Here is a 26,593-nt window from a genome sequence, read left to right on the forward strand (position 1 = left end):
CGAATTGGGTTTTTGAAATGACTGAGATTGAGGAAGGCAAGTTATGTAGTTGGCCCCCGCAATTAAAATTAAATTATTTCAAAACCTATTTCTAGAGCAAAATTTAATTGTAGTGTTGTACGATGGAGCAAAAAGAGACGAATCTAATGCACTTATTGGTTTTAGAAATGAGTGAGATGGGGGGATAGTTATGAAGTTGCCCCCACAATTAAAATTAAATTATTTCAAAACCTATTTCTAGAGCAAAATTTAATTGTAGTGTTGTATAATGGAGCCAAATGATACGAATCTAAAGCACTGATTAGTTTTTGAAATGAATGAGATTGGGGAGGGGGCAGTTATGAAGTTGCCCCCACACTTAAAATAAAATTATTTCAAAACCTATTTCTAGAGCAAAATTTAATTGAATGGTTGTATGATGGAGCAAAATGAGACGAATCTAATGCACTTATTAGTTTTTGAAATGAGTGAGATTGGGGATTGGTTATAAAGTTGCCCCCTCGATTGAAATAAAATTATTTCGAAACCTATTTCTAGAGCAAAATTTAACTAAAGGGTTGTATGATGGTGCAAATTGAGACGAATCTAATGCACTTTTTAGTTTTGAAATGAGTGAGAGGGGGGATAGTTATGAATTTGCCCCCACAATTAAAATTAAATTATTTCAAAACCATTTCTAGAGCAAAATTTAATTGCAGTGTTGTATAATGGAGCAAAATGAGACAAATCTAATTCAATTATTAGTTTTTGAAATGAGTTAGATGGGGGGGACAGTTACGAAGTTCCCCCCACAATTAACATTAAATTATTTCAAAACCTATTTCTAGAGCAAAATTTAATTTTAGTGTTGTATTATGGAGCAAAATGATACGAATCTAATGCACTAAACAGTTTTTAAAATAAGTGAGATTTAAGGGGGCTAGTTATGAAGTTGCCCCCCAATTAAAATAAAATTATTTCAAAACCTATTTCTAGAGCAAAATTTAATTGGAGGGTTGTATGATGGAACAAAATGAGACGAATCTAATGCACTTATTAGTTTTTGAAATGAGTGAGATGGGGGATAGTTATAAAGTTGCCCCTTCAATTAAAAATTAAATTATTTCAAAACCTATTTCTAGAGCAAAATTTATATGTAGTGTTTTATAATGGAGCAAAATCAGACGAATCTAATACACTTATTAGTTTTGAAATGAGTGAGAGGGGGGATAGTTATGAAGTTGCCCCCCCCCCCAAATAAATTAAATTATTTCAAAACCTATTTCTAGAGCAAAATTTAAGTGTAGGATTGTATGATGGAGCAAAATTAGACGAATCTAATGCACTTATTAGTTTTTGAAATGATAGAGATGAGGCGGATAGTAATGAAGTTGGCCCCCGCAATTAAAATTATATTATTTCAAAACAAATTTCCAGAGCAAAATTTAATCGCAGTGTTGTATAATGGAGCAAAATGGGACGAATGTAATGCACTTATTAGTTTTTGAAATGAGTTAAATGGGGGGATAGTTATGAAGTTGCCCCCACAATTAAAATTAAATTATTTCAAAAACTATTTCTAGAGCAAAATTTAATTGTAGGGTTTTATGATGGAGCAAAATAAGAACAATCTAATGCACTTATTAGTTTTTGAAATAAGTGAGATTGGGGGGATAATAGTTATGAAGTTGGCCCCCAATTAAAATTAAATTATTTTAAAGCCTATTTCTAGAGCAAAATTTAATTATAGTGTTGTATAATGGAGAAAATGAGACGAATCTAATGCATTTATTAGTTTTTGAAATGAGTGAGATTTAGGGGGCTAGTTATGAAGTTCAACCGATGCCCAAACATAAAGGTTTTTCGATGAATAAGAAAACTCTACACAATTATTGTGAAAAATGTCACTATACATTGCAATTGTCCGCTCAGATATCGGGCAAAAAAGTTGTATATTAGTTCTACTGATATCGGCAATTTTCGGAGATAACCAGAGGTCTAAGCCCTTAATGCGCGTAACCTATCTATAGTTGGAATCTCTGGCGGAAATTATATCTTTGATATCATACCAACGCAAATAAAATCAGGTAAAATTACAGGTGATATTATAAATAAATTCACTTAAATACGAATTGTTAAATCCATAATAAACTAGTTAAATGGCATTTGGTTTAAACACTGAAACGCACAATAAAGTTAAAAAACGTTAAAGTAATTGAGGTTAACGGCATACCAAGTAATTTAACACTGAATATATCAAACTTTACGAGCCGTTTTATCTGTTAATTTTACTGAAATCAACATACATCATGTTCTGCCAGAAAATGTCTGTAATTTCGATAGTTTTTGTCTCCGTTTCTGTAAAAAATTATGGTTTTGAATGCAGAACCAAATTGTAAAATTTATAATTATTTCTGTAAAAAACTCATTAGATGATAACTGTTGAATTTACAGAAATGGGTCTGTAATTTGGGAAATTAATAAATATGTAAATTGTAAAGAAAGAATCTTGAGTACTTTCAGACAGATTTATGTAAAATATGGAGGGGTTTTCTAGAATCTGGTGTCTCCAGAAAGTGCCTGTAATTTTTTCAGAACATTTTTCTCTAAGTGTGCGTAAGCCGTACCAAATTAATAAATTATTTACTCATATAATTATATCATTATTGAAATTAAAATTTCGGAGTTAGCGCAATTTTCACCTTAATAAGAAGTGTTTCATGTTTAGTTGTTATTTAACTCGCATCAAACTGTGCACCAGATTAGTTCTTCAATTTATCCAATGAAGTGGTATTTCCAAAATACTTGACGGAAAACTATCTGCGATGTAGTCTAAGAAGAATATCACAGCTGATTTAGTTGCAGGGGTGGGGGGCGTAACGGCCCCTAAAGTAGCGCCAAAATATTAATTCTGATGAAATTATAGTCTTTGATATTTGCTTTAACAAGAGTTGGATTTGCGTTTAAAAATTTTGTCAGAAGTTTCTTTTAGTGTAACTAAAAAATTTTGTTATGCCTGTGACCATTTAAATCAGTTATCCGTAAGCTGTTCCTTAAAGCCAATTCCTGTTGAACATTGAAACACACTGTAAGCTTAAATAACGTTTATTTGGTAAATACTTATTAATTATTGAAACTGTAGTTATTTTCCAATTTGAAGTTGAACGTTTTTGATTATGTTAGTTATACTATTATACGGCTGCATCTAGTTCGATCTGGACGGAAAAGTAACGCTATTTAATATTTTCAGGATTCAAATTTGACTTGGTATACTTCCAATCCGGATTTCACACCATGTTTCCAACACACCGTTCTGGTTTGGGTTCCATGCGCATTTCTGTGGATTTTCCTTCTTCCGGAAATTCATACGTTCAGGCGATCGAAAAGAGCTCAAATTCCATGGACAATTCTGAATATAAGTAAAATGGTAAGTGGAGCGTTTTTCTTAAGTGTGGTGCACCTAGTTAACATAGATTTTTATGTTAAAAGTACGGAATTATGTTTAGATTTTAACATCTTAATATTTAATTTAATTTGAGAGTTGTGCAGAGTAATCGTTAAAACCACTTGGAAATTTGAATCAAATCTCCATCCGCTTTTGCGCTATGAACCAGAGAAAATGCGATACTTATTTAGGGTACCACGATAAAATAGTATGGTTGTAAAGTTTAGCGATTATCTAAAAAGGGTTGGAAGCGATTTTAACCGATCAGCTTTTTCATGATAACGACTGACATATTTTGCATAATGAATCAAGCTTTCAATATATTAAGGATATTTTAATAGATAAGATGTTATTTCCTAAAGTTTGCCTACATTTTCAGCAATCTACCTTATATTGTACTTGTAATGACGCCTGCAGCCACGAAAGCGCGAATTGTATGAAAGTTAATTCCAGTGTTGTTAGTTCCTTTTTTGTTGCGGCCAGAGTTTGATTTTACCAACAACTTTACCAAGGTCCCCAAACGGAAGGCTTCAATTATCCTTTGGCGTAAGACATCTTGGTTGTCGACAGCCGTGTGATAAACATACTCCGAGATGAAACCCCACAAGAAAAAGTCAAGCGGGTACAGGTCGGGTGTTCTTGGTGCCCATTGATTGCTAGCCTACCTTTTCGATTATATTCTTTAAATTTTAAAAAGCCCAACTTTCTCCAAAGGTTGCGAAGGGAAACTTAAAAAATTATTAAATGTACTAATTGTAACGTTTACTAATAATCGTTGAAAAAAATGTAGTTATCTACACGCGTCTCTCGGTAAAAATCGCGTGTTCACATGGTCCAAAATGGCTTTTTCCAACCCTTAAACTAGTTGTAACTATTGTTTGAAATAACGTATTACTGTGAATTTTTTTCCACGTTCTAATTTCGCTAAGATCTATCGAATGAAACCCACGAGAACCCTGTGCTCTTTCAGGGAAAGTAACTTCACCACTAGGGGTCGCAGCTAAAATCCTTTGAAGCTGCGTCACTCTCTATTATTTTCTTATTGTAAAAAATGTACCTATTATTTGTAATGTACCATTTTTGAATTTTTGTCAAACTTTGTGCACTTTAAAACACTGTGCATTCGCCTGAACAACTAGTAAACGTCAAAAAGATCAACTTCTTTTTTTTGGAAATAAATTTTTATTTGAGATTATACGAATAATACCACTTAGCACTCATTAGGTGGGCAAGAAGTTTATTCATGACGAATTATCAAAAATATATAATTGAAAAGGAATCGATGAACGTGTTTCTTAAAATATTTCTTGGCATTCTCGTAATTTTATCTTTTTTAATTATATATAGATTGCAAATGTTGCACTTTTAGTCATCCATGTACTGAAAATAGCATACCCCGTTTACCAGAAACAACCTTTCCTGATACATAGTCTTCCTTCATTAATCAAACTTTTGACTGAAGTAAGTTATTATTTTTTGTTCTGAATAAGCAGATTTTTAATTAAGATTCAATGCAATTATGATTAAATAAAAGAACAATGGTTCATTGCAGCAGAATAAAAACACGTCGAAATAATTTTTCAAAATTTCCCATAATTTTTAAGTTCCTGGCATTTTACAGAAAATAATTAATGGTTTATTGAAGTTGGAATACAAAGTTATATATTTCGAAATGTGTTGTATAGTTCATCCAATTACAATGCATGCATTTGTTTAATTAGATCCAAACAAAATTTTAATTAAACTCGTGGTGTCGTCAATTTGGAAATATTTATAATTATTTGAAATAATTACAAATAATTGATAGATAATCAGTTTTCATCATTGGAGAAAGATAATTAACCTTTGACCTTTCAAATTTTAAGTAAAATTGTCTTTCGGTAGTTGACTTGTTTCCATGTTTGTCTTTTACCCTTAAGTTCTTACAAACGGTGTGTGATGTCAGAAAAAATCTTAAATTTGTTCAGTAATGTTCTTTCAGTCGGAATATATCTTTTAATTATCTTGAATTGTATGACACGTATACTTTCTTTTCATTTTAGGGTTTAGCATTTTCTCTCGTGTTATCGGGGCGTGCGCGTGGCATTCGACGCTCAGGACTTTTATTTGTATATTGGTGCCTCTCAACATTGACCGGGATAATCTCAATCAGATCAATCATTTCCTCAACGTTAAATGAGGTATGGCTTCTTTCTTATTAATGACAAAACGCAACATTGTCATTATTATCATAGCAACATAGCCCTAGCACCATATTATACCGTATTTGCAGAAAAACAAACCAAATATTATCTGGCTCACTTGTATTTAGTTATAATTCGTTTATATTAATAAAATTAATTAATTTTTTGTTATCCAGCTGCTAAAATCATTGATTTAATAAAGTACCAAAGCTAAACACATTTAAGAGAAAAAGGAACTTTAATAACTCAATTTTTTCTACATTAGATTAAACTTTTGATAAATACGACGAAAAACTGCAACGTAATTTTGAATAAAAAAAAACCCAAAGAAATTAAAAACATCGACAAAATCCAAATTCCAATACTAGTCCAGTAACTCGTGAAAAACAAATCGACCAAACTTCGTAAGAATGGTCTTATGTAAATTTATTGTTTAAGCAGTTGATTCTGCCCAATCGCAGTACCAATATTTTTATTACGGCTTCAATATTTTTTGACATAAAGTTGTGGAAAAAAATTTATGAAACTAAAGATTTCATAATCGAATAGTCTTATAGAAACTCCCCAAAGTCATAAAGTCCGCAGTGCCGACTTTCGCCACCATATTATATTCGCCTATAATTCAAAATCTATTTACCAAACCTCAACATTTCAGTTGCCATTTTTCATCAAATTGTCTAATCCTTTTTAATAAACTCTAAAAAACGTTCTAGAATGCCCTCTGGTGGTTGAATGTCAAGTTGATTTTAAGAGGGAAACAGGTTATAATGTATATTATATTATATTATATTATATTGTATTTCTTTTTATTTTTTATTTTATATATTATATTTACATTGACTTAATTACAAGGCGAAAAATAAAAGTAAATCTGGGCAAGAAAGTTAGCAAAGGCATCAAAATTAATGTGGTTGGGAAATAGAAGCTCTATATCTCTTGTAGCAGCACTAGAGGCAAGATTAGGGTTAATTAACAGGGAAATGGGGATAAGTAAAAAATAAAACACCAACGAAGACGTAACGAAAGCTTGGGATGAAATTCCTAAGGAAGTTTCGGTGGTCAGAATGGTTGTGATAAGAACCAAATGGTCTTACTTCAAAAGTGTAGTGAAGAAGAAGGCACAAGAAATTATTAGGTCTATAAAAACGACTGGGTTGGTCCAGTCACTTAAAATGAGCTGACATCACTTGCGGTTTGGGTGGTAAAACTAATTGGCGAAACTGTAATTCTGGGTATAGCAGGTGCTGGCAATAGCATGGATACTACAGCAATGAAGGTACATCGAACTGTACTTCATTTACTTAAAATATAAAATTTGAATTGTTAAATATACATTACATTTTGATACAATTAACAAAACCGCGTACCTTCTGCAATCACCAACAGTTTTCACACCACCAGCCAGAATAAGTGGTGTTTTTATTGGTGTGCCAAGTGTGGAGCGTGTCACGGTACTTATATGAGTATTCCACCGAGCGTGTGTAGCTGTGCTTACCTTAATTTGGCTTAAAATAGAAATGGTAAATTATTTCTGGAAAAATGGGGTACCATTATTTAATTGAAATTTAATTTAGCTTCCCTTCAGTGATCTCCCCTTCAACGAATAATTAATAACCCTGAAACATAAGAATATTTACCAGCAGTATGTCTACCCCTTTAAAATAAATTTAATTAATATTTCTAATAACCTTTTCCTTAGCTTTCAGATGTAAAATCTTCCTACAACAGTGAAACAATTTCTTTAATAACGTCAGCTGACCAAAGTTTTTTGTTATTTTCCAACAGAACTGTCTACATCTTCATGCTTGTTTTTCTCTTAATATCAGTTTGGTGGGAAATTTAATTTTTATATTTTTCAAAAGTGGTTATAGTCTTTTTGTAATGTTTTGCCCATGAAAGCAATTTGGGGTTCATTTAACATTTCTTTAAGTATATTAGGGAGTTTTTATAATTAGGTATCAGGTCAAAAGATAGGTGTCCCCCCCTTTGGTTTAAATGATAGCTAATTTTTTTTATATTTTACGAATTGAAATATCTTTTATAATAAAGGAGCAAATGTAAAAAAAATCAGGTAATACAAAAATATTATTCGACTCAACTTGAGAGTTCTCTGTCGATTATAGTTCGTCGTCTTTCCAAAACAAATACAGTACATGTATATGATAATGAGGATCCGAAATTAGATTACTTTATAAAACAATTGATCCAAAAGTGACATTTTAAATATATATAATCGAAAAGATCGTTTTTTCTATGTTCTTCTCATCGTTTTTTTAAGGTAATAATCATCATTCTAATGGAATTTATACCTGCAGAAACCTATGGGGCACCCTTAAATTCAGGCCTTGGCCAATCCAATTTGTTGCACATAAAACGTGGTTTCGGGTAAATGCTAGATTTATATTACCAAAAATATTTTTTATTGGTTCACTCACGATACCTTATTTTCACCCAGACAATTGTTCCGATATTGTTTACACCTTGATTCATCACGTTAGCTCGAAAAAACTCCGCCGCCATTTTCCCGAAAAATATTCTATTTGTTTTAAACATTTACGTGGAAAGAGTTCACGTAGAAAATACAAGACTTTTCGTCTCGTTAAAATGTCTGCGGCACAGGTTTTCGAAAAAGGATCGTTATTCAACGAGACACGCCCCCTTCCTCGCAATTTAGCGATACTTTTTCGTCTCTAAGCCTTTGTAGTTCCTTAGTCATTAGCTTAGCTGATCAGTATTACTGATATTATTATAACCTCATTGAGAAATACTGAAACAGGCCTTTTATACTTTTACATTTTTGGGTACACTTCATTTAACTTTCAATATTGCTTAATCCGATATTTGACAAAAATAGGGATTTTAAATATTTGTAAAGAAATAACTAACTTTAAAAGAGCAAGAAAAAACATAACCGTAATAAAATTTCTATAGAATTTATTTCATTAAAATAAATTTTACTTTTTTATTTATTATGTGTATCTCCATGTAAATTACTCTAAACTTGTTTTGAATTTGGTTTATTTTAGGGCGATATAGAAAATGTAATTACATTTTCATTATGTATTGCTGAATTTTCTTCAGAAGCGTTGCTATTTTTTCTGTCTTCATTGTTAGATGCAAAACCTCAACACGAAAAACCGCCAAACACCGACTTTCTTCCTGATGAGGTTCGTTATAATAATCTTCGTAATAGACTCATGTTGTGTAGGTTTCCATTTACCAATTCCAGCCTTCGTTTTACTCCAAATACGTATTAAAATTGTTGCGTTTCTTTTATTGAAAATCTCTACGAGCTGTCATTTAGACTTTGTGGGCTTTGGTCACAATGTAATTTTATGTCCTATTAGGCATCTGTCTTATTTATGTAAGCGTTAACAGAAACTTTATTGATTATTTAATATTTACTTATGGTAATAAAATACTCATCACCTATCCCATTTATGTAAATTGAATAAAATTAATTTTTTAAGTTTAGCCTAGTTCGTGTAACAAAAATACATATTTAGTAGAAAAAATTCAAATATTATTTTTTGAAATAAGTTTGAACACACGCTTATTGCCTCTCATTTAAGCTGTATAAAGATGCCCACATTTAAATTTTATATATGATCTTAGCTTCTGTTTCATTTCCCAGCAAAGAAACATCATGCATCTGATGTTGGTTTCGGACCCCTTCTACCAAAACATCTACATTCCAAAAATGGAAGCTGTAGTTTTCTCTAGTTTTATTTGTTTTCCTATCGTCTTCATAGCAGATTAATGTTGATTTTATTTTCTGGCCACAATTTCTCGCTCTCACCCAAGAGAACATAGGTTCCTTTATCCATTTCGGAGATAGTTATATTTTTTAGTTGAACAGATAGCTTAAAAAAAGCCGTGTGATGTAGACCAAAATCGCTACAAAGAATCCTCTTAATCGATTTGATAAACTTCGGATACACATTAGTTTCCGTAAATAACGCCTTATATTTAATTGGATAAACAGTTGCTTCAAGCAAACCTTCGTGATAGCACTATTTAAGGTTTTTATTCTATGTTAATTTGTGTTGTAGTGTTTCTGTGTATAAATTTAACACGGTCATAAATATGGTTCATTTATTTGGAACAGACGGAATCTCCCGAAGAGCACGCTTCATTCATTTCACAGTTGTCTTTTTCATGGATGAGCAAGTAGGTGTACCTTTTTTGAGTTAGCAGAGGCCAAGTAGGCTTTCTTGTCCCAACAACCGGCTTAAACTTACTCTTAGAAGCTTAAGATGACCACTGGTAGTGATAATTTAACAAAAGTTCTATACGCTCCGAAAAGCAAGAGAACCTGATTTTATAAGCAGAGTGAAATTTAAATTCATCGCTAGTGTTGGATTCCAAGTTGTTGTATAAAACGTGGAATCTTGTTTCTTAATAAGAAATGATTAATTAATTGTATTTCTTTAATTGGTTATGATTAAATATAAACAGAAAATACAAGAAGTTTCCTACCATAAAATAATTATTCGGCGAAATTCATCACACATCAATTGAAATTTTCAATTTTAAAATAAGAAGAGTTATGGCCCTTTGGGAAAACCTTGATCAGTAAATTATTATTTTCCATTTAGTTTAATATATATCGGATATAGAAGAGAAATTAAAAGCTCCGACATACCAAAATTGCAACGAAATCTGATCGTTAAGAACACAAATTTTCAACTGGAGAAATATATGTCCAATCATTCGCTAATTTCCAAGGAAACAAAAAAGTAAGAGCAACTTAAAATTATGTCATTTTCCAAATTTTTTCTGAGGGAAAGTATTCCTTGTTTTACTATATTTATAATAATACGTTTTGGACGATTACGACTGGACTACTCATCGTTTTGGCGTAAAAATTTGCATTGATAATATACATTTCTATAAGATTAACAAAAACCTCGTTTAACGACGTAATTAACTTCATTTTTTATGTTTAATCATGAAACAGAAGTTTTCAATGTTAAAATTCCTGGTAGATATAGAATCTAGACATTTTTCCGATTTTTATTCTGAAGATACAGCAAGGTGATCAGGTTTGTTTAGCGCCGTAACCAGCCTTAAAATTTGAATAGGGAACTAGTAGGGCACTGTTTTTAGTGGCGAAGTATGACCGAGCGAGGCGCTCCGCAATGTTTATTTTTAAATTGATGAAAATAATACTGTTTTTAATCTGTCGTCCAATGCGCAATGGGCAGTCAATTAGAGCCTGTAACCAAGGCTGAACGGGCTCGTCTCACACTAAGAGCCCGAGCTCGATTTGAGACTGAGCTCAAGCTTTATTATGAGAATGAGCTCAAGCTTTATTATGAGAATGATACGAGCCCGAGAAAAGACCAAAACGTTTTGGTTTTTTAATTTGAGACCGAGATGAGACCATTTTAAGATAGCGTATTTTTGTGATCTCGAGATGAGACCACTAAATTATAGTAAATTGCTGTGAGCCTGCACTGAGTAATTTTATATAATCCGAGCTGATACCATATTTTTGTAACAACCCCGTTATGAGACCTTTTAATTTTAAGAGACGGTTATGTGTCCCGTTTTTGCACGATTATTTTTCCCTTGGCCACTAGGGAGCGCTGCGACGCTGAGCAACACGTGCCGTAACCGTTCCGCTTTTGTTCTCTCGGATTACGTGCTGTTTGCGCTAAACTTTGGTGTGCCATATTATAACTATTGCTCGAACAGCGCGTGATCACAGTTGGCCGTGGGAAGAGAGCTCTGGCCTACAGGGTTAATACGAAGTTTACGTAATAGACGCTTTAATAAATCATCTTCCCAGGAAATCGCCCAGAAGTATTAAACAAATTCAATTTAGTAAAGTTTCATTTATTAATTAAATATTTAACGCAGCAAATGAATAACGAAACTCGCCCAACTAATAAATTCTTACTCTTTAGAGCCTAGCTTACTAAAATCGTGCATGCCTTAAAGCAGACGGCTGAAACCTAAAAGAAGAAAAGTCGAGAAAAGTTAAGAAAACTTCTAAAAATTCTTATAAGTGACTATGTAAGCAACAGGTCGAAAAAACCCTAAATATATTCTGTCTTTAATAACTCAATAAGACGGACAGTTGGGAATATATCCTTAACAGGTAAAAATAGTCTACTTGCGATGTGACTATTTCTCCCACACCTGAACGCTGAATATTCGGTCCGTCACTACGTCGCTTAAATAGTCTTTAAACAATCGTCTAATCAATTCGATACTGAAACCAAGGAGGATAGAAACTTAGAAAGGAAGACGAAGTCGGAGGCATGAACGCGCCAGTATCCTTGTAAAAAGTTAAGCGCACGCTCGGCAGGGCGCCTTAAGGCATGGGCTACCTGGGCTACAGCCCAGGGCCTCCAGCCAGTTTGTGGCCCCGGAAAGGCCATCCATACCGCCTCTACTCTGGGGATAATTGATTAGTTAATTAAATATTATTTATACTCATTTAATATTATGTATCTTTTAGTTACGTCTAAAGTAATTTGACTCATTGCCACACCGCGCATCATACGGTACCAACAATTTCTAAAACCTAACAGCGAGTCCCTGTCAGTAAAAATCTTATTTTCAGTAGGACCATCTTATACTTTTGAAATTAAAAGCATTGGTTTGATTATTGTGTAGTTGAATTTAGACAACGGACATACAAAGGCTGACCATTGAGGATCGCAAAGGTCTTAAGAAATAATTTTAGACCATGGCCCCAAAAGGTCTTTAGACGGCTCGGTGGGGAAAATTCGGAAAAATGGCGGCAGCACGTAGCGCATGGTTGGCAAAATTTAAACTAGAAAAGGTTGCCTCGAAAAGGGGGTTTTGATTAACGCGTTTTCTGATTCTAGGTCTGATACTCAGCCTTCTACATCACTGGTTCGGAAAATGCTAACCTTCTCAAAGTTACAGGTGACGTCACCTGGTTCGGCCAATATGCATTTTTTCGTACATGAGACCCCCTTGACGTAGCGGCCGTCATCTTACCGCCATTTACACGTCTTACAAAGATGCTGGCGCGTTAATTCCACCTACTTCACCTCCCTTCCTATCCTCGATAACCGAAACTAGTCTAGGTGGGAAATTAGGACTTTTTTTTAAAGTGTACATGTGACCAGTGACCCTCATGGCTTAGAATAAATAAACTGGACCTTGACCAACGGGGTCTCGATCGAGAAACGGTTTGAAAGAATTATTAGATTGCCTCAAAAATTCGTCTGTTGCTGACGTCACCCAGATGAGATCCCATTGGTTTTTAATAGGATCTAATCTCAGTGACGTCACGATTTTCGTTAGCAACAAAGTAGCCAGCCTTAGCCCTTAGCAACCACAGCGTATAGAGGCAACCTTTAATAACTAAAATTTACTAACCTTGGACCAGTGAATGCCGTCTGCTACATAAGATTATCGTGTTTTAACTTTTAACTGTTTTCAATAGGGTTAATTCAAATTGAAGTGAACAAAAACTTATAACTTAGTATTTTACAAATTACTAACAAAAATATAAAACACCTCGAATTAACTAACCCCCCTCCGATTTAATTAATAAACTGCTCCGAGCAATTCTTTAACTGGTCATTTGCTCACTGCCACCGTCTTATTTCTCACGCTGCTAGGTGGCGCAGCGACGCTGAAGTTATAGCGTTTGCTAAGGGGGTACACTGCGTATCAGTCGTCTGTTAAGCCTATGCTTAAGCATTACTATAGTGATTGTTATGAAATAATTATTTTATATTTCGGTCAGTAGACGGCTACAATTCGTAGAATTTACTCTACGCACGGGGAAGCAGAAAAAAAAAACATTGTAGACATTTAAGAATAGAGAGAGGCACTTTTTAAATATCTCGGCCAGCCTTTAGCTAACTAAATTAAAAATAAAATGTTATCGACCAAAGTTCTTGACTGTCGGCTGTATAACATGACAAAACGACCTAGTTTTTTTTAATTTTAACACCCGACCCCTTTCGATTTCGCCAAAATTTTGTATACAGGGTTTTTTGGGCCTAGGAAAACGATTTTGACAGTTTCATAACGATCGGTTCAGCCGTTTACGAGATACAGCATACGCGTTTTTTCAAAAGTACGCCTTGACCCCCTAAATGTTTTCTACTATATCTTAAGACATAATTATCGCAAAATCACATGTAATACCTCATTTTAAAGACAATGCGCACCCTAATATGAATATTTAATCAGAGTTGTCATTTGACGTAAATGTCATTAAAATCTGGGCCTTTAAATAATTTGACCTTTGACCTTGCCCAGACACCTCAGTCGTAGGTCAACGATTTTAGCATTTTTAAAATTCCCACTATCGAATACATAATAATCACTCAAAATCTCAAAGTAATATTTGTAGTTTTCGAGATATTAATTTTTGAAATTTACCCCACCACACACAAAATGAAATACCAAAACCATTTATTTTTATAGTTTACACACCAATTAATTTTTTATTTACACAAAACAGCTTAAACTTCTTTATACATGGAAAAGGCTTTGGTAATTTTATTTTTATCGTGTTCTTTGATTTGATAGCCTTTCGAATTTGGTAAACCTACAAGAATTTCAATTGCACATAGAACATTTTCACTTGACACCCAACTGCTATCGATCCTTCTGGGCCATGTGTATTTGTCCGAAATACCAGGGGGACGCAAAAAGTTTACAAAGAAGTCTCCAAACTCTTCTGATACTTCCTTAATTAATCCAACGTAAAGTTGGCCTTTGTAGACGCTGGCTACCAAATTTCCCACTTTAAAGTTTTCAGCCTCTTGATTTCGAGTATCTGACAATTCTAAAGTCGAAACCTTAACTGTGGTTAGCGAATCGTCATTAGATAACGGAGAAACCATGATTTCATTTTACGATTTCGGAACGAATTTATGAAACCCTCGAGTTCCTTTTACTGTTATGGCTTTAGAAAACCTTTCTTTTAAAAGTTCCTTTTGTCGCTCAATTTCTTCGTTTTTAACATAGATGAACTTGATATTTTCGAAGTTTGATAGGCAGAAATTAAACATATCTGTTGGAGTCAAAATCTGTCCAGTCACTGGTCGCTGAAGACTGACTCTTGCTGTTTTACGCTTCACTGTTCCGCCAATTCCGTCACAAGATCCCTTGCCATGAGATGTGGCAAAAAAATGCCATTCAGCGTCCAAACCAAAATCTTGTTTGTGGCAACAGAGATTAGAAAAGTTGTATTTGTTTTTATACTGTCCAGCACATCCATCCGTAAAATAAATTAGCTTTCTAACATTAGGAACATGTGTTTTTATATTTGGAATTAGATAAGTTAAAAAACTGTGAACAGTATTGGTTGTATGTGTTCTGGTATCACTGATAATACAAAAATTTAAGTGGTTAAGTTCTCCGTTTTCGACTACCCTGAAGTAGATTACGAAGGGATGCACTGTCGCTTGAGAATTGTCCCAATGGAACCCTTGTGCTTCGTCTTGAATTACGAAGGAATAGTTCTCCGCAAAATCACCGAGAACAATTACGTCACCAGGTTTTAGAGTTTTTTTGAGGTTTTTAAGATAATTAGATTGCGACTTAGATGTGTAATGATGACGCGTTAGTTCAAGTAGTTTAATGGCCAAAGAGTCGAAAAAGTTTTCAACACTCTCGCTCAAGGTCATGAGTTTTGTGCTGTCAGTTGTCACCCATTGCATGAACTTTATATTTTCAAAATCTTCTAAAAGGTTCGTTAAATATTCATTTTCAAGTAGACCATTTTTCCCAGGACAGTCCTTGCACACCCTCATCATACAATTCCTGTTTTGAGTGTCACACACGGTGAGCGCCATGAAATCGATATCACATTTTAAAGGACAAGGAGACGGTAGAGCTGATATCATTAGCTTGACATTTTGGTGATAGGTGCAGACACACACTGAATGTGTACCTGACGAACCTGCTAATACACACCAAGGTGGTCGTAGATAACAAAATGACGAAAATCCTAACGTCAAATCATGCTCTTCCTTGAATTTGTTATAGAGCTCTCTCAGGTTCAGCAGTACAAGCCTCTTTTGATGATGTTCTTTTTGACCTGTCTCGTGGTTTCTAACTGACACAGACTCCTTTTGTCCAGGTGTCATACGACTGTTATCGTCATTTTCGTAAAATTCAACGACCTTTGATTTAACGTCTTCGGTCAATATTAATCCCTTCGATTGTTTCTCTGGTAGCGAAAGAATTCCTTGACTAGATTTAAGATTCCTGCTTCGTTTGACCATGTATTCTGGTGCTCCAAATTCCTCCATTGTGCGTTGTATTCCAAATGGTGACAAGGTCAGGATCTGAAGCTTTTCGCCGTATGATGTCTTGGAGTTATTGAATTTCTCTCTCAGTTCGTTCAAAATATTCTCATATAATCGATGTTCTTCGAGCTTTCTAAAAACATCGTCCGTAACCATATTATCGTCTGTTTCATCAAGATAAATTTCCATTGACTCTTCTAATTTGCGTTTCAATGAATTGTTCACAGCGTTTAACTTAGTCCTGCTTAGAATTGTTTTTTGGCGAGATGACAAACCTTCTGTACAAAAGTTAAAAAATATATGTATTTATATATGTATACATATATAAATTCTTTCAAATTGAATATATTTCTTACTTCTTTTAACAGGAGATTCTCCCAAGTTTATTAGAGTTTCGTTAACTGCCACTAAAGCTATAGCTTTGTCGTCTTGCGTCGCATCTCCCGATGAACAAGGTTGACTAAATGAAAAAGAATCGCTTTCTTGTGATTCTTGTGCAGTGTGAACTTCTGAAACGTCCAACTGTATTTGGAGTTCATCCTTTACTTTTTTTCCAGCAGACATAAAACACTGGATGCACAACTTATTTCCAGCGATAACTTCAATTCCTCGTAACTTTAATTTTTTGAACAAATCCAATGAAATAGTTTTTAGTCCACTCTTTCTTTCAGCGTCGTGAGTCCCAAAAGGATTCATACACTTCTTTTGACTCGTTGAATACCTTTTCATAAAAGTTCTTCATGGTGACGACATATGTTTCTTATTTTGGACATAGGTATAGCTGTTCGGCTGCTAAGAACTAATTTGTCATCCTCGGACAGATGGTTGTTGATACCAACTGTTTTCGAAAGTGTTTGCAAATGACATTTACTACTGTCTCTCCAAAACGAACAATTTCGATCCATTTCAGGGCTTTGTTCGAGAATATACAGTTAAATAAATTCTATTTCGCTACTCAATTATCGCTGTTAATATATTTAACTACTCAATTATAACTATTATATATTAAAAAGATATTAAAACATTTTTACGTTATTAAAAACGTAATCGATATGACTAAGAGCAATATTGGGTTTTCTTGAGATATCTAGCACATTTCCATTTTAGGGTGCAGTAAGATACGCTACAATAATATTGAACGCCAGACTATACTAAGGACAAGCAATTTAGTGATGTCTTCTGTCTACAGATAACATGCAAAACTAAAAATAATATGTAAATAACTCAACTTAATTTAAGAATTAGTGTATTTGATATTCTAAACTCAAAATTACCAAAATAATAATATTTTTAATTTATTTAGTAGGTCAACTAGTTTCGTGTATAAAATAGCATTTTCATTAATTTGAGGGGTAAATTTCAAAAATTAATATCTCGAAAACTACAAATATTACTTTGAGATTTTGAGTGATTATTATGTATTCGATAGTGGGAATTTTAAAAATGCTAAAATCGTTGACCTACGACTGAGGTGTCTGGGCAAGGTCAAAGGTCAAATTATTTAAAGGCCCAGATTTTAATGACATTTACGTCAAATGACAACTCTGATTAAATATTCATATTAGGGTGCGCATTGTCTTTAAAATGAGGTATTACATGTGATTTTGCGATAATTATGTCTTAAGATATAGTAGAAAACATTTAGGGGGTCAAGGCGTACTTTTGAAAAAACGCGTATGCTGTATCTCGTAAACGGCTGAACCGATCGTTATGAAACTGTCAAAATCGTTTTCCTAGGCCCAAAAAACCCTGTATACAAAATTTGGGCAAAATCGAAAGGGGTCGGGTGTTCTGTGGCAGGCGTTTTGTCATGGAATGACCCACCTTCAATGTAACGGTCGGCCGACTGTCGGTAATCAGGCCCGAAACAAGTATACCGCCGACAGTTATTTGAATAGTCGGCCAATTGTAATTTTTAACGTCTACAAACTTACCCGACACATGAACTCTTAACCAACTGTATTTCGGCGCCTACGTGCTACTGGGGGTGATTTAGCCCAGTCGTTTTCTGATTGTTCCAAAGTAGTATACCTTCTAGAATTTTCGGAGATTGTTGTAGTGAAGAAAGTACCAAGCCTGTTCGCCCGGCTGTTTCGTTTGACTTTTTTTTTTTTCATATTGATATATAAATCATAAGAATTAAAAGATATATTAAAAGACTGGAATGAGCCCCGCGAGTTATGCAAATTCGTATTAGACTGAGATGAGCCCTTGTTAGTAACAGAAATAAGTATCAGCCCAATACAAAGCACCAATGTTTATAGAGAGGAATGAGTTCGAGAGGAGCTCTTGTGTTTAGGAGAAAAATAATATGAGACCAAGACGAGCTCCCGTGTTTAAAAAAAATTCATGAGTTCGATGCGAGCCCTCGTAGTTAGAAAAAAAAACTATGAGCCCGAGACGAGCTCTCGTAGTTAGGAAAAAAAACTATGAGCCCGAGACGAGCTCTCCTAGTTAGGAAAAAAAACTATAAGCCCGAGACGAGCTCTCGTAGTTAGGAAAAAAACAATGAGCCCGAGACGAGCTCTCGTAGTTAGGAAAAAAACTATGAGCACGAGACAAGCTCTCGTAGTTAGGAAAAAAACCATGAGCCCGAGACGAGCTCTCGTAGTTAGGAAAAAAAAACTATGGGCCCGAAACGAGCTCTCGTAGTTAGGAGAAAAACTATGAGCCCGAGACGAGCTCTCGTAGTTAGAAAAATATCTATGAGCCCGAGAAGAGCTCTCGTAGTTAGGAAAATATCTATGAGCCCGAGACGAGCTCTCGTAGTTAGGAAAAAAAACTATGAGCCCTCGACGAACTCTCGTGTTTTTGGGAAATTATTGTGAGACCGAGACGAGACTAAGGCCAAACTAAACGTTTGGTGAGACTGAACGCGAGACCAAGTCTTGCTGTGCAGCTATGCCTGTAACGAGTGACGGGCTCCCCGTTTGCGTTAGATTTACTGCAAGTTCAGAATCTTAACTTTTCGAGTGGGGTAGGTAAACACCGTTTAACTCACACGATAAAAATATCTTTGTATATCTGGTGTAACGACGAAGAGAGATTTATAGACTATGGTTGCAATGGTTCGACAAATATTTAAAATTTTTATTTTTATTTTTTTTTTAAATTTTATTTTTTTATATTGCTAATTGCTAATTTTTTTGAACGAAAAAATAAAAATTAAAATGCGTACAAGTGAAAAACTTTAATTATCACCAAAATATCCGGGTAGGGCATTTTCCTGAGATTTCAATTTCATCTCAAAATTCTAGGTAGGGCACGGTCGGAGTGGCACCCCTTATGGTTACAGCCCTGGGTTTGTTTCTAATGATCCGACACAAAAGCGAAATAACCCACTGTTTTCCATTTACCGAAATTCATTTAAAACTTTAATTTTATTTAAAAAATAATGAAATTTTGTTAATGCCACAACAAGATTTTTAAATAATAAACGAATGATACGTTTGTAAGATTTTCTTTTCGCGTAAAACTACGACAGCTCTCCCCATTTCCTCTGGCACATTTTGTCTTGAAACTATATCTACTACAGACTGAAAGTGAAAAAAAGACGTTCTCGCGTGTTGCTTTCAAAGAAATCTCTTGGTGCTCTTTTATTGAATACGTTTGTCTCCCATAGAGGATACTTATATTTGTTTCAACTTCATTGACGGAAGTGTTTGGGGAATTAAAAAAATTAGGCATTCAGTTTTTGCATGCATATTAAGGTCATAAAATACATGAATTTAGTTAATATTTAGCCTTGAAACTAAACAGTTAGAATTGCAGGTTAAAAATTAACCTCGGGTATACTAAATCTAGCTTAACACAGTTTAATATGATTTACCCATCCAATTGAAATTCCAAAGGAAAGAAGTGTAAAAATAGCAAAAAAGTATTTAATTCGCTGGACGGCATGCCTATTCCTGAGTATATGTCTCGTCTGATCTTATCGCTGTGGCAATCAGATTATTGTGACACACCTAAATGGAAATAAAACAATTGCACAATTTCTGACTGTTATTTCTATGGAACTTGGAAAAATTTAATTATGTTAACGCGTTTAATATTAAGGTAACTGATCCCAGTCAAATGCATATATACATTGGAACGTAATAATATATTTTAAAAGCTGCAATTGCAACAGGAACTAGGCCTTTTTCACAGCTGGACAGGAGACCGGCATCAGCGTAGAAGCACTAGTTCCCCAGGGCTAGCCCTGCCACGGCTAAGCACTAGTTCCCCAACAACAACAACTGCTTCAAATTCTCAGCGTGCTTAATAGAGTAGAAGTTTACATGGAATAGCAACGTTTTACTGATTATGTTTTTTATATTAACAGTGCAGATGAAAAAGAGGAATTTAAAAAAAAAACATCAATTTTCAATATAGAAAGTGCTCTTTTGAAGGCGTTTGGGCCATCGTTGATATTTACTGCTTTTGTACAACTGGGCGCTGACATTCTTTCTTTGATCTTACCATTAATTATCAAGTAGGTTTTGGTTTTATAAATTCCATGAGATTTTATTATACAGGGTGGAAAAAATCCTCGAAAAAATCAAACCAACACTTGAACGAAAATTACTTCCTTTTTTAATGTTAGGTTCCTTGAAAAGTCCGTTCAAATTGCAATATACTAATATATTCGAAAAAAAATATAATTCATTTCTAATTTTAAAATAAATTATTTTCGAATCGGAAATTGAAAACTAGGGTAGCGCCATTTTCTTAAAGCGCTCGTAGCTTCAAGTGTGCTGACGGACGGACGTTATGTCGACGCTATCTCATTGGCTAAGAGAGAGACTCGTGAGAGAGGAATATTTTTTTGTAGAAATTGATTTACATGAGACTTAGGTGATGGAAGAGCGGGGGTCACTTGACCTCCGCTAGTTGTGTCGGGTAATTTTTTTGTTATTTCGCAGTCGGCTCTCTGAGCAGACGAACCTTCAAATGTAAACAGCGAGAGACGTGTATGATATTTGTTGGAAATGAACGGCGCTCGAGTAATACTTTGTTGGCGTACAGTGTGAAGCACTCTAGAAGCTATTCTGGCCTCGGTGGTTAGAATTCTGTCCTTCAAGTCATCTAAGTGTATCAGTTCCGTTTCGTAAACCACGCCCTTCACATATCCCCGTAGAAGAACATCGATTGCGGTAAGATCAGAAGACTTTGGCAGCTATACGAAATTGGTTGGCCTCTACTGATCCAGCGCTAAGGATATTGGTGGTTGAGCAATTCACGAGCATTGACTACAAGCAGCAACGCTTTATGTCAAACTGTTCTCAGACAGAAGGCATTCAGTTCAAAGCACTGTCATAAGAGACAACCTATTTGCTGGGGGAAGTTTCGTTGCACAGGGCTGTGAACGAAGGACTGGCCACATCATCGGGAATGAAGCCGGAGATAAGGATGTTCTAGCACTTTTTCACGCCAATCCTCACTCTAGCTGTAGATCGGTTTATGGAGAGTTGGAAGTAAGCGATTTGACTATTTTGACCAATTTAAATCGAAACCAATACCCCCCCTTCCATACCCACCTCCTTCAAGCATTAAACGATAAAGATTTCCTTAGACTGCAAGACTTTTATCGTAACGTAGTCATCTTACAAACGATCCCCCCATCAAATTAGATTCAAAGCCAATATTTAACCACTGCCAGTTTTAATTATTCTAAAGGCGTCACGCAGAAAGTTCAGGTCAATTTGTTCCTTGATGTTCCAATCGAAGGAAAAAGGTACAATAATTTGTTTTTCAATAATTCCAACTAAATTATTTGTCTGCCATCTAATTTGTTGGTTATTATTTCTTAACCAATGGGAATTGTGCTGGGACATTTAATGTTAATAATGACGGTTTACAGTACCATCCCTTTGGAATGAAGCTTCGTCATAAAAAGTATCTGGCTTAAGGATAAGGGATCATTTTCATTATGATGACGTATGTTACGACATAAGTCTTGCGGTATCATTAAATCTTCATCGTGTAATGCTTGATTGAGGTGGATGTGGTAGGGGTGGTATTAACTCCGATGTAAAATGGTAAGAATAGTCGAATAGCTTAAATCTAACTTTTCAGCAAACCAATCTAGGGTGAGTGAGGGTAAGAATGGACATGGCGAAGTTTGGACACTTTTGAAAAATATTTAATTGAAAATTTATTCTTTGATGCCAAAGCGCAAAATTGGTCTCATTTTGAAGCCTTAAACATACCCTAAAACATGCAATTTATTACTAAATATTTACAGCGCGACAGATTATACAGCAAGTCTTGAAATAAAACAACTAAAATTATCGAAAAAAATGTCTTGAAATTTCATTGGAAATTTCGTTTTGTGGCTTAGGAAATAAGATATAGCATGCAAACATGAAATGGTGAGATAAAAATAAATTGTTTAAGTATTATTTTAAGCAATTTGGCGTTTTCTAGTACACGAAATTTATAATTTAATGAAGGTTTTGCCTTTTTTATAAGCATTTAAATTAACTAGTGCAAAGTTTAAGATTGGACAGCCTACTTTGTGATCAATCACATGTCGATTGTATTCAATTTTAAACGAGGTAGGATTTAGTTTAAAGTCTTTCCTTGAAAGGAAACTTTAAAAACAAGTTTTCATATTCAAATTTCCCTCGAAAGCAGACGGCTGACTGTGTACGGCTGGTTGGAGCTCTACGAAACACGTAGCTATGAGGCTGCCTCGCTTACATTGCTAGTGAAGGAGAGTCGAAGGGTCCGACAGTTGACACTCTTTAAAATTTCGTACACGCCAGTGATTTTAAAAATTCCAAATTTCAAATTACGTATTAAATTTTAGAAAATCTTTTCAAATTTCTCAAATGTTTTGGAAAATTTTAATTTTTTTTATCGATTCCAACAAATTTCTCAAATTTAATAAATCTTGTGAAATTTGATGGTTTTCCGCAAAATTTTTATGAAATTTGAATTGAAATTTTAGCAAATCTTGAGAAAATTCATAAATTTCTACGGGAAATTTAAGAAATCTTCAAAATTTAGAAATTTACAAAAAAAACCCCGAAGGAGAAATTTCCAAAGATACCGTAAACTATTTCTGTGATAACTGGACACGGGAAGTATAATATGTAATATATTAATATTTTTATATATTAATATTGTAATATTACAATATCTACCCTTCTTGTCCATAGTTTTCCTAATAGTGTCCAAAGTTACCACCCCCCCAGGCTAATTCAAAACTATTTTGTCCAATGTTTGACCTACTCACTTCATTTCTTAAAATAATTATTGTTTTAAAAATTCACAAATTTAAATACCAAAAACCAGAATATATTAAAAATGAACATTCATTATTTGTATTTCAAATCGTTTTAAAATGGTCTACTCTCAATTTGTGTTTTTAAATCGAATTTTACAATAAGTGTCCATTCTTACCCTCACTCACCATACCACTAGAGTGAGGATTTGCGTGAAAACGTGCTAGAACATCGACTTCATCGGCTTCGTTCCCGACGATACGACTGATCCTACGTTCACAGCCCTGTGCAACGAAATTACCCCCAGCAAGTAGGTTGTCTCTTATGCCACTGCACGCCTTGTGTCTGAGAACCCTTCGGCATAAAGCACTCCCGCTTGTTGTCAATGTTCGTGAATTGCTCAACCAACAATATCCTAAGCGCTAGATCGGTAGAGGCTGACCAATCTTACCGCACTCGATTTTATCCTACGGAGCTATGTGAAGGGCGTGGTTTACGAAACGGAACTGATACATTTAGATGAGTTGAATGACAGAATTCGAATCACCGTGGCCAGAATAGCTTCTAGAATTCTACAAAATGTCCACCAAGAAATGGAAAGTCGTCTTGAACCTAAGGTGGTTTATTTATCAAAAGCCTATGTTCTGAGCCTCACAAATTTTTTTAACATTTAAGGGTTTTATCCTTATTAAAACTTTAGTCTTATTACTAATTACTCATAATCCAATTAGTTAATACTTAATAACTATTAGTGAAATCTGAAAGGGCCTTGCTTATTTCTAATTTTGCATCCAATTACATAAGTCTGTAGTTTCGTACACCGATATATTCCGTCAGTATTCTTAAAAAAACACAATTCGGAGATTTTAAGTCAAATTAAGTGTTGGTCTGATCTTTTCTACCCTGTATGTTTCAGAATTTCAATGCAATAATTTATGTAACTTTGATTGATTTAACGCAATGACGTTTCTTCAAAGTATATATTCCAAAGTCAAAAGCCCCTACATAATAATAAACATGTAACTATTTCATTCCACATTGCGTTGAACTGAAAGTTGGATTTTAAGTTGGTTCAATTATATTATATTTGAAGGCCAATATCAAGTTTTAACATTTATAAAAAAAAGTAAATTAAAATCTGATAATAATTGAAAGGGTTTGTGAGAATTCTTGAGCTATATTGAGAAACAATTACAGGAATACCTATTCAATACCAAAAACTTGTATTTTGACCATAGAAAATATTTTGTGTTTATATCAATAAATGACTACAAAACCGTTTTGTGAACCTAGCATCATCAATGAACTAGTTTGAATGAAATTTATAATATTATCACACTTTCAAATGAAAAAATATATAATTACGTACATTGGTCGTAGGGACATTATGCCATAAACCAAAAATGGGATCAAATTTAACTCACAATTATTTAATTAACAAATAGTTAGCAAAAATAAGAGGGATTTGTTCTGTTTCAATCGGTTGTCTTTAGTGACGTAAGAAATTGGAAAAAATACGGTAATAAAGTTCTTTTAAACACTGCTTTCCAGTAGTTTTAAGGGCCTAAAGCGAATTTGGTTTTGGATATTTTAAGTTAACATTATTTTTTTTATCTCTAAGCCAAATTGAAGGTATTCAATAATTATCTAAAAGGGACAGAAGAAAACCTAAGAGGCTGCATACGGAGCGAAAAAGCCACGATTTAAGAAACTCTTACTTAAACATTTTAGGGCCCGGTATAGAGCCGTTTTTAAGTATCGCAAAATAGCGATTCCTCGCCAAATTAACAGAAAGGGGGCGTGGTTTCGGAAAATCGCGAACTTCGTGCCAAATCGGTGTGCAGAGACATCTCGATCGCAAAAATAACAGGAAAGTGTTCTGTTTATTTGGCGAGAGGTCTTGCTAGAAAAGTTAGCAAAAACAATGGCGGATTGATGTACGCAAAGACCTCAGGAAATAAATTGAGAAGTAAACGCTTTTTACCTAATTTAATAAAATAAATAATACAACACGATAGGTCAGAATCTTTTAAATTAATAAAATTTGAGTTTCTAGCTCATTATCGCTTTTCGAAAAATGTTTTTGTCAAATTATTGACATAGTCCCCTAGGAGGGGTTATACAACCACCGTGTCAGTCTGTCTGTGTTCTGCGAACGCGTTACCGGGGCAAAGTCGAAAAGCCGTGTTTGCAGTTTAATGGGTGGCAAAACCACTGTGTGACAGTGAGCGTTAACGGATAAATTTGCAGTTGGGTTGGGTTGTTTTTTTTTCGTTAACGCTGAGCATCGCGACGGTTGCAACTACGTTTTATTCGAAATTTTGTCGCATGAGTGTTTGGTTTCTTTCCTTGAACTCTTGACGAAGATAAATATTTCGAGTTAGTTCTTGTCCTTGAGCTCCAGGTTGTTGCACAATAGTTAAGAAATACGCCACTATTCCGACCAAGAGAATTCTTTCGTGGTCTTTGCCAAATTCTTTGGTCCCCGACAGCCGCATGAGTGTATCGTTTCTATCGTTGGATTCTTGACGAAGACATTTGCGTCAAGTTCACTCTTTTCCTTGAGCTCCAGATTGTAGCACGATAGTTGACGCCGCTGGTCCGACCGATAAACTTGTTTCGTTACCTCTATTTTTTGACATATTTCCGAAAGTTTCAAATAGCAAATTTACAATTCGCTTTAACTTCTTTTGAAATTGTCCTATATAACAGGAATTCTAGAACTATCTTTCATAAATTATTTATCATCTAAAAGAATTGTACAAAACATGTTGATATCAGTGTAACATAGAATAAATGAAACTATCAGTTAACATTAACAAAATTAAAAATATAAAATTATATTTATAATCTAAAAGGGAAATAACTACAGGATCTTTCAAAAAATAGGCAAAAATGAAGCTAAAACATGAAACAATGTTAGTCATTTAATTAACCCTAAAATAAAATAAATCATAAATAATAAATAAAGTAAAATTTTAGCCATTTGTTCTACTTGCTAACTTCACTTGAGGTCGGGGATGGTTAACTTTTATTCAATAGATAAAGCTCTCAAAATAATGCTTAAAACTTTTTGATCAAGTAATTTATATTTATGTATTATCCGATTAATTTTTTGATAAACTTGTAAAATTAATCGGAAAAACGACGTTTTTTTTGATAAAAAGCTCAAATTTTCCGAATAATAAATGTTTTTTAAACATTTCCCGAAATATTAACCGGTAAATTTCTTTGTTTGCATTTTTTTTCCTAAAAAAACCAATTTAAACATGGATAATGATTAACCGTCCCCGACCTCTAAACTTCACTTTAAGGAACACGCGGTGAAAGGGTTTGTCTTCGTTTTATTTATAGTTAGGTTTACAGTTCACTTTCTGACACTCAATTTTATTTTGAAGCTACCAAAATATCTCAAATAATAGCGAACATTTAAAAAAGTCGGAAGAAATTATTTAAAATAAAAGAATCGTTATGGTGGATTACGTATTTCCTTTTTTTGTCGCTAGTAGCGATAGCAAG

The 26,593-nt window shown here is 34.2% G+C and overlaps 1 protein-coding gene across 1 annotated transcript in view; it reads left to right on the forward strand.

Annotated features, from left to right (window-relative positions):
- Positions 1-26,593, forward strand: part of LOC149961990 (multidrug resistance-associated protein 1-like) — a 56,879-nt gene that overhangs the window by 21,868 nt on the left and 8,418 nt on the right. The window contains exons 2-8 of the mRNA XM_090178000.1: positions 3,230-3,406; positions 4,772-4,885; positions 5,467-5,604; positions 8,634-8,774; positions 9,716-9,777; positions 10,206-10,346; positions 20,188-20,337. Of these exons, the coding sequence (XP_090034126.1) occupies positions 3,230-3,406; positions 4,772-4,885; positions 5,467-5,604; positions 8,634-8,774; positions 9,716-9,777; positions 10,206-10,346; positions 20,188-20,337 (923 nt within the window). The remainder of the gene's footprint in view (positions 1-3,229; positions 3,407-4,771; positions 4,886-5,466; positions 5,605-8,633; positions 8,775-9,715; positions 9,778-10,205; positions 10,347-20,187; positions 20,338-26,593) is intronic.

The sequence above is a fragment of the Leiobunum rupestre genome, chromosome 1 (assembly GCF_980474605.1).
Source record: "Leiobunum rupestre chromosome 1, qqLeiRupe1.1.hap1, whole genome shotgun sequence".
Lineage (NCBI taxonomy): Eukaryota > Metazoa > Arthropoda > Arachnida > Opiliones > Sclerosomatidae > Leiobunum > Leiobunum rupestre.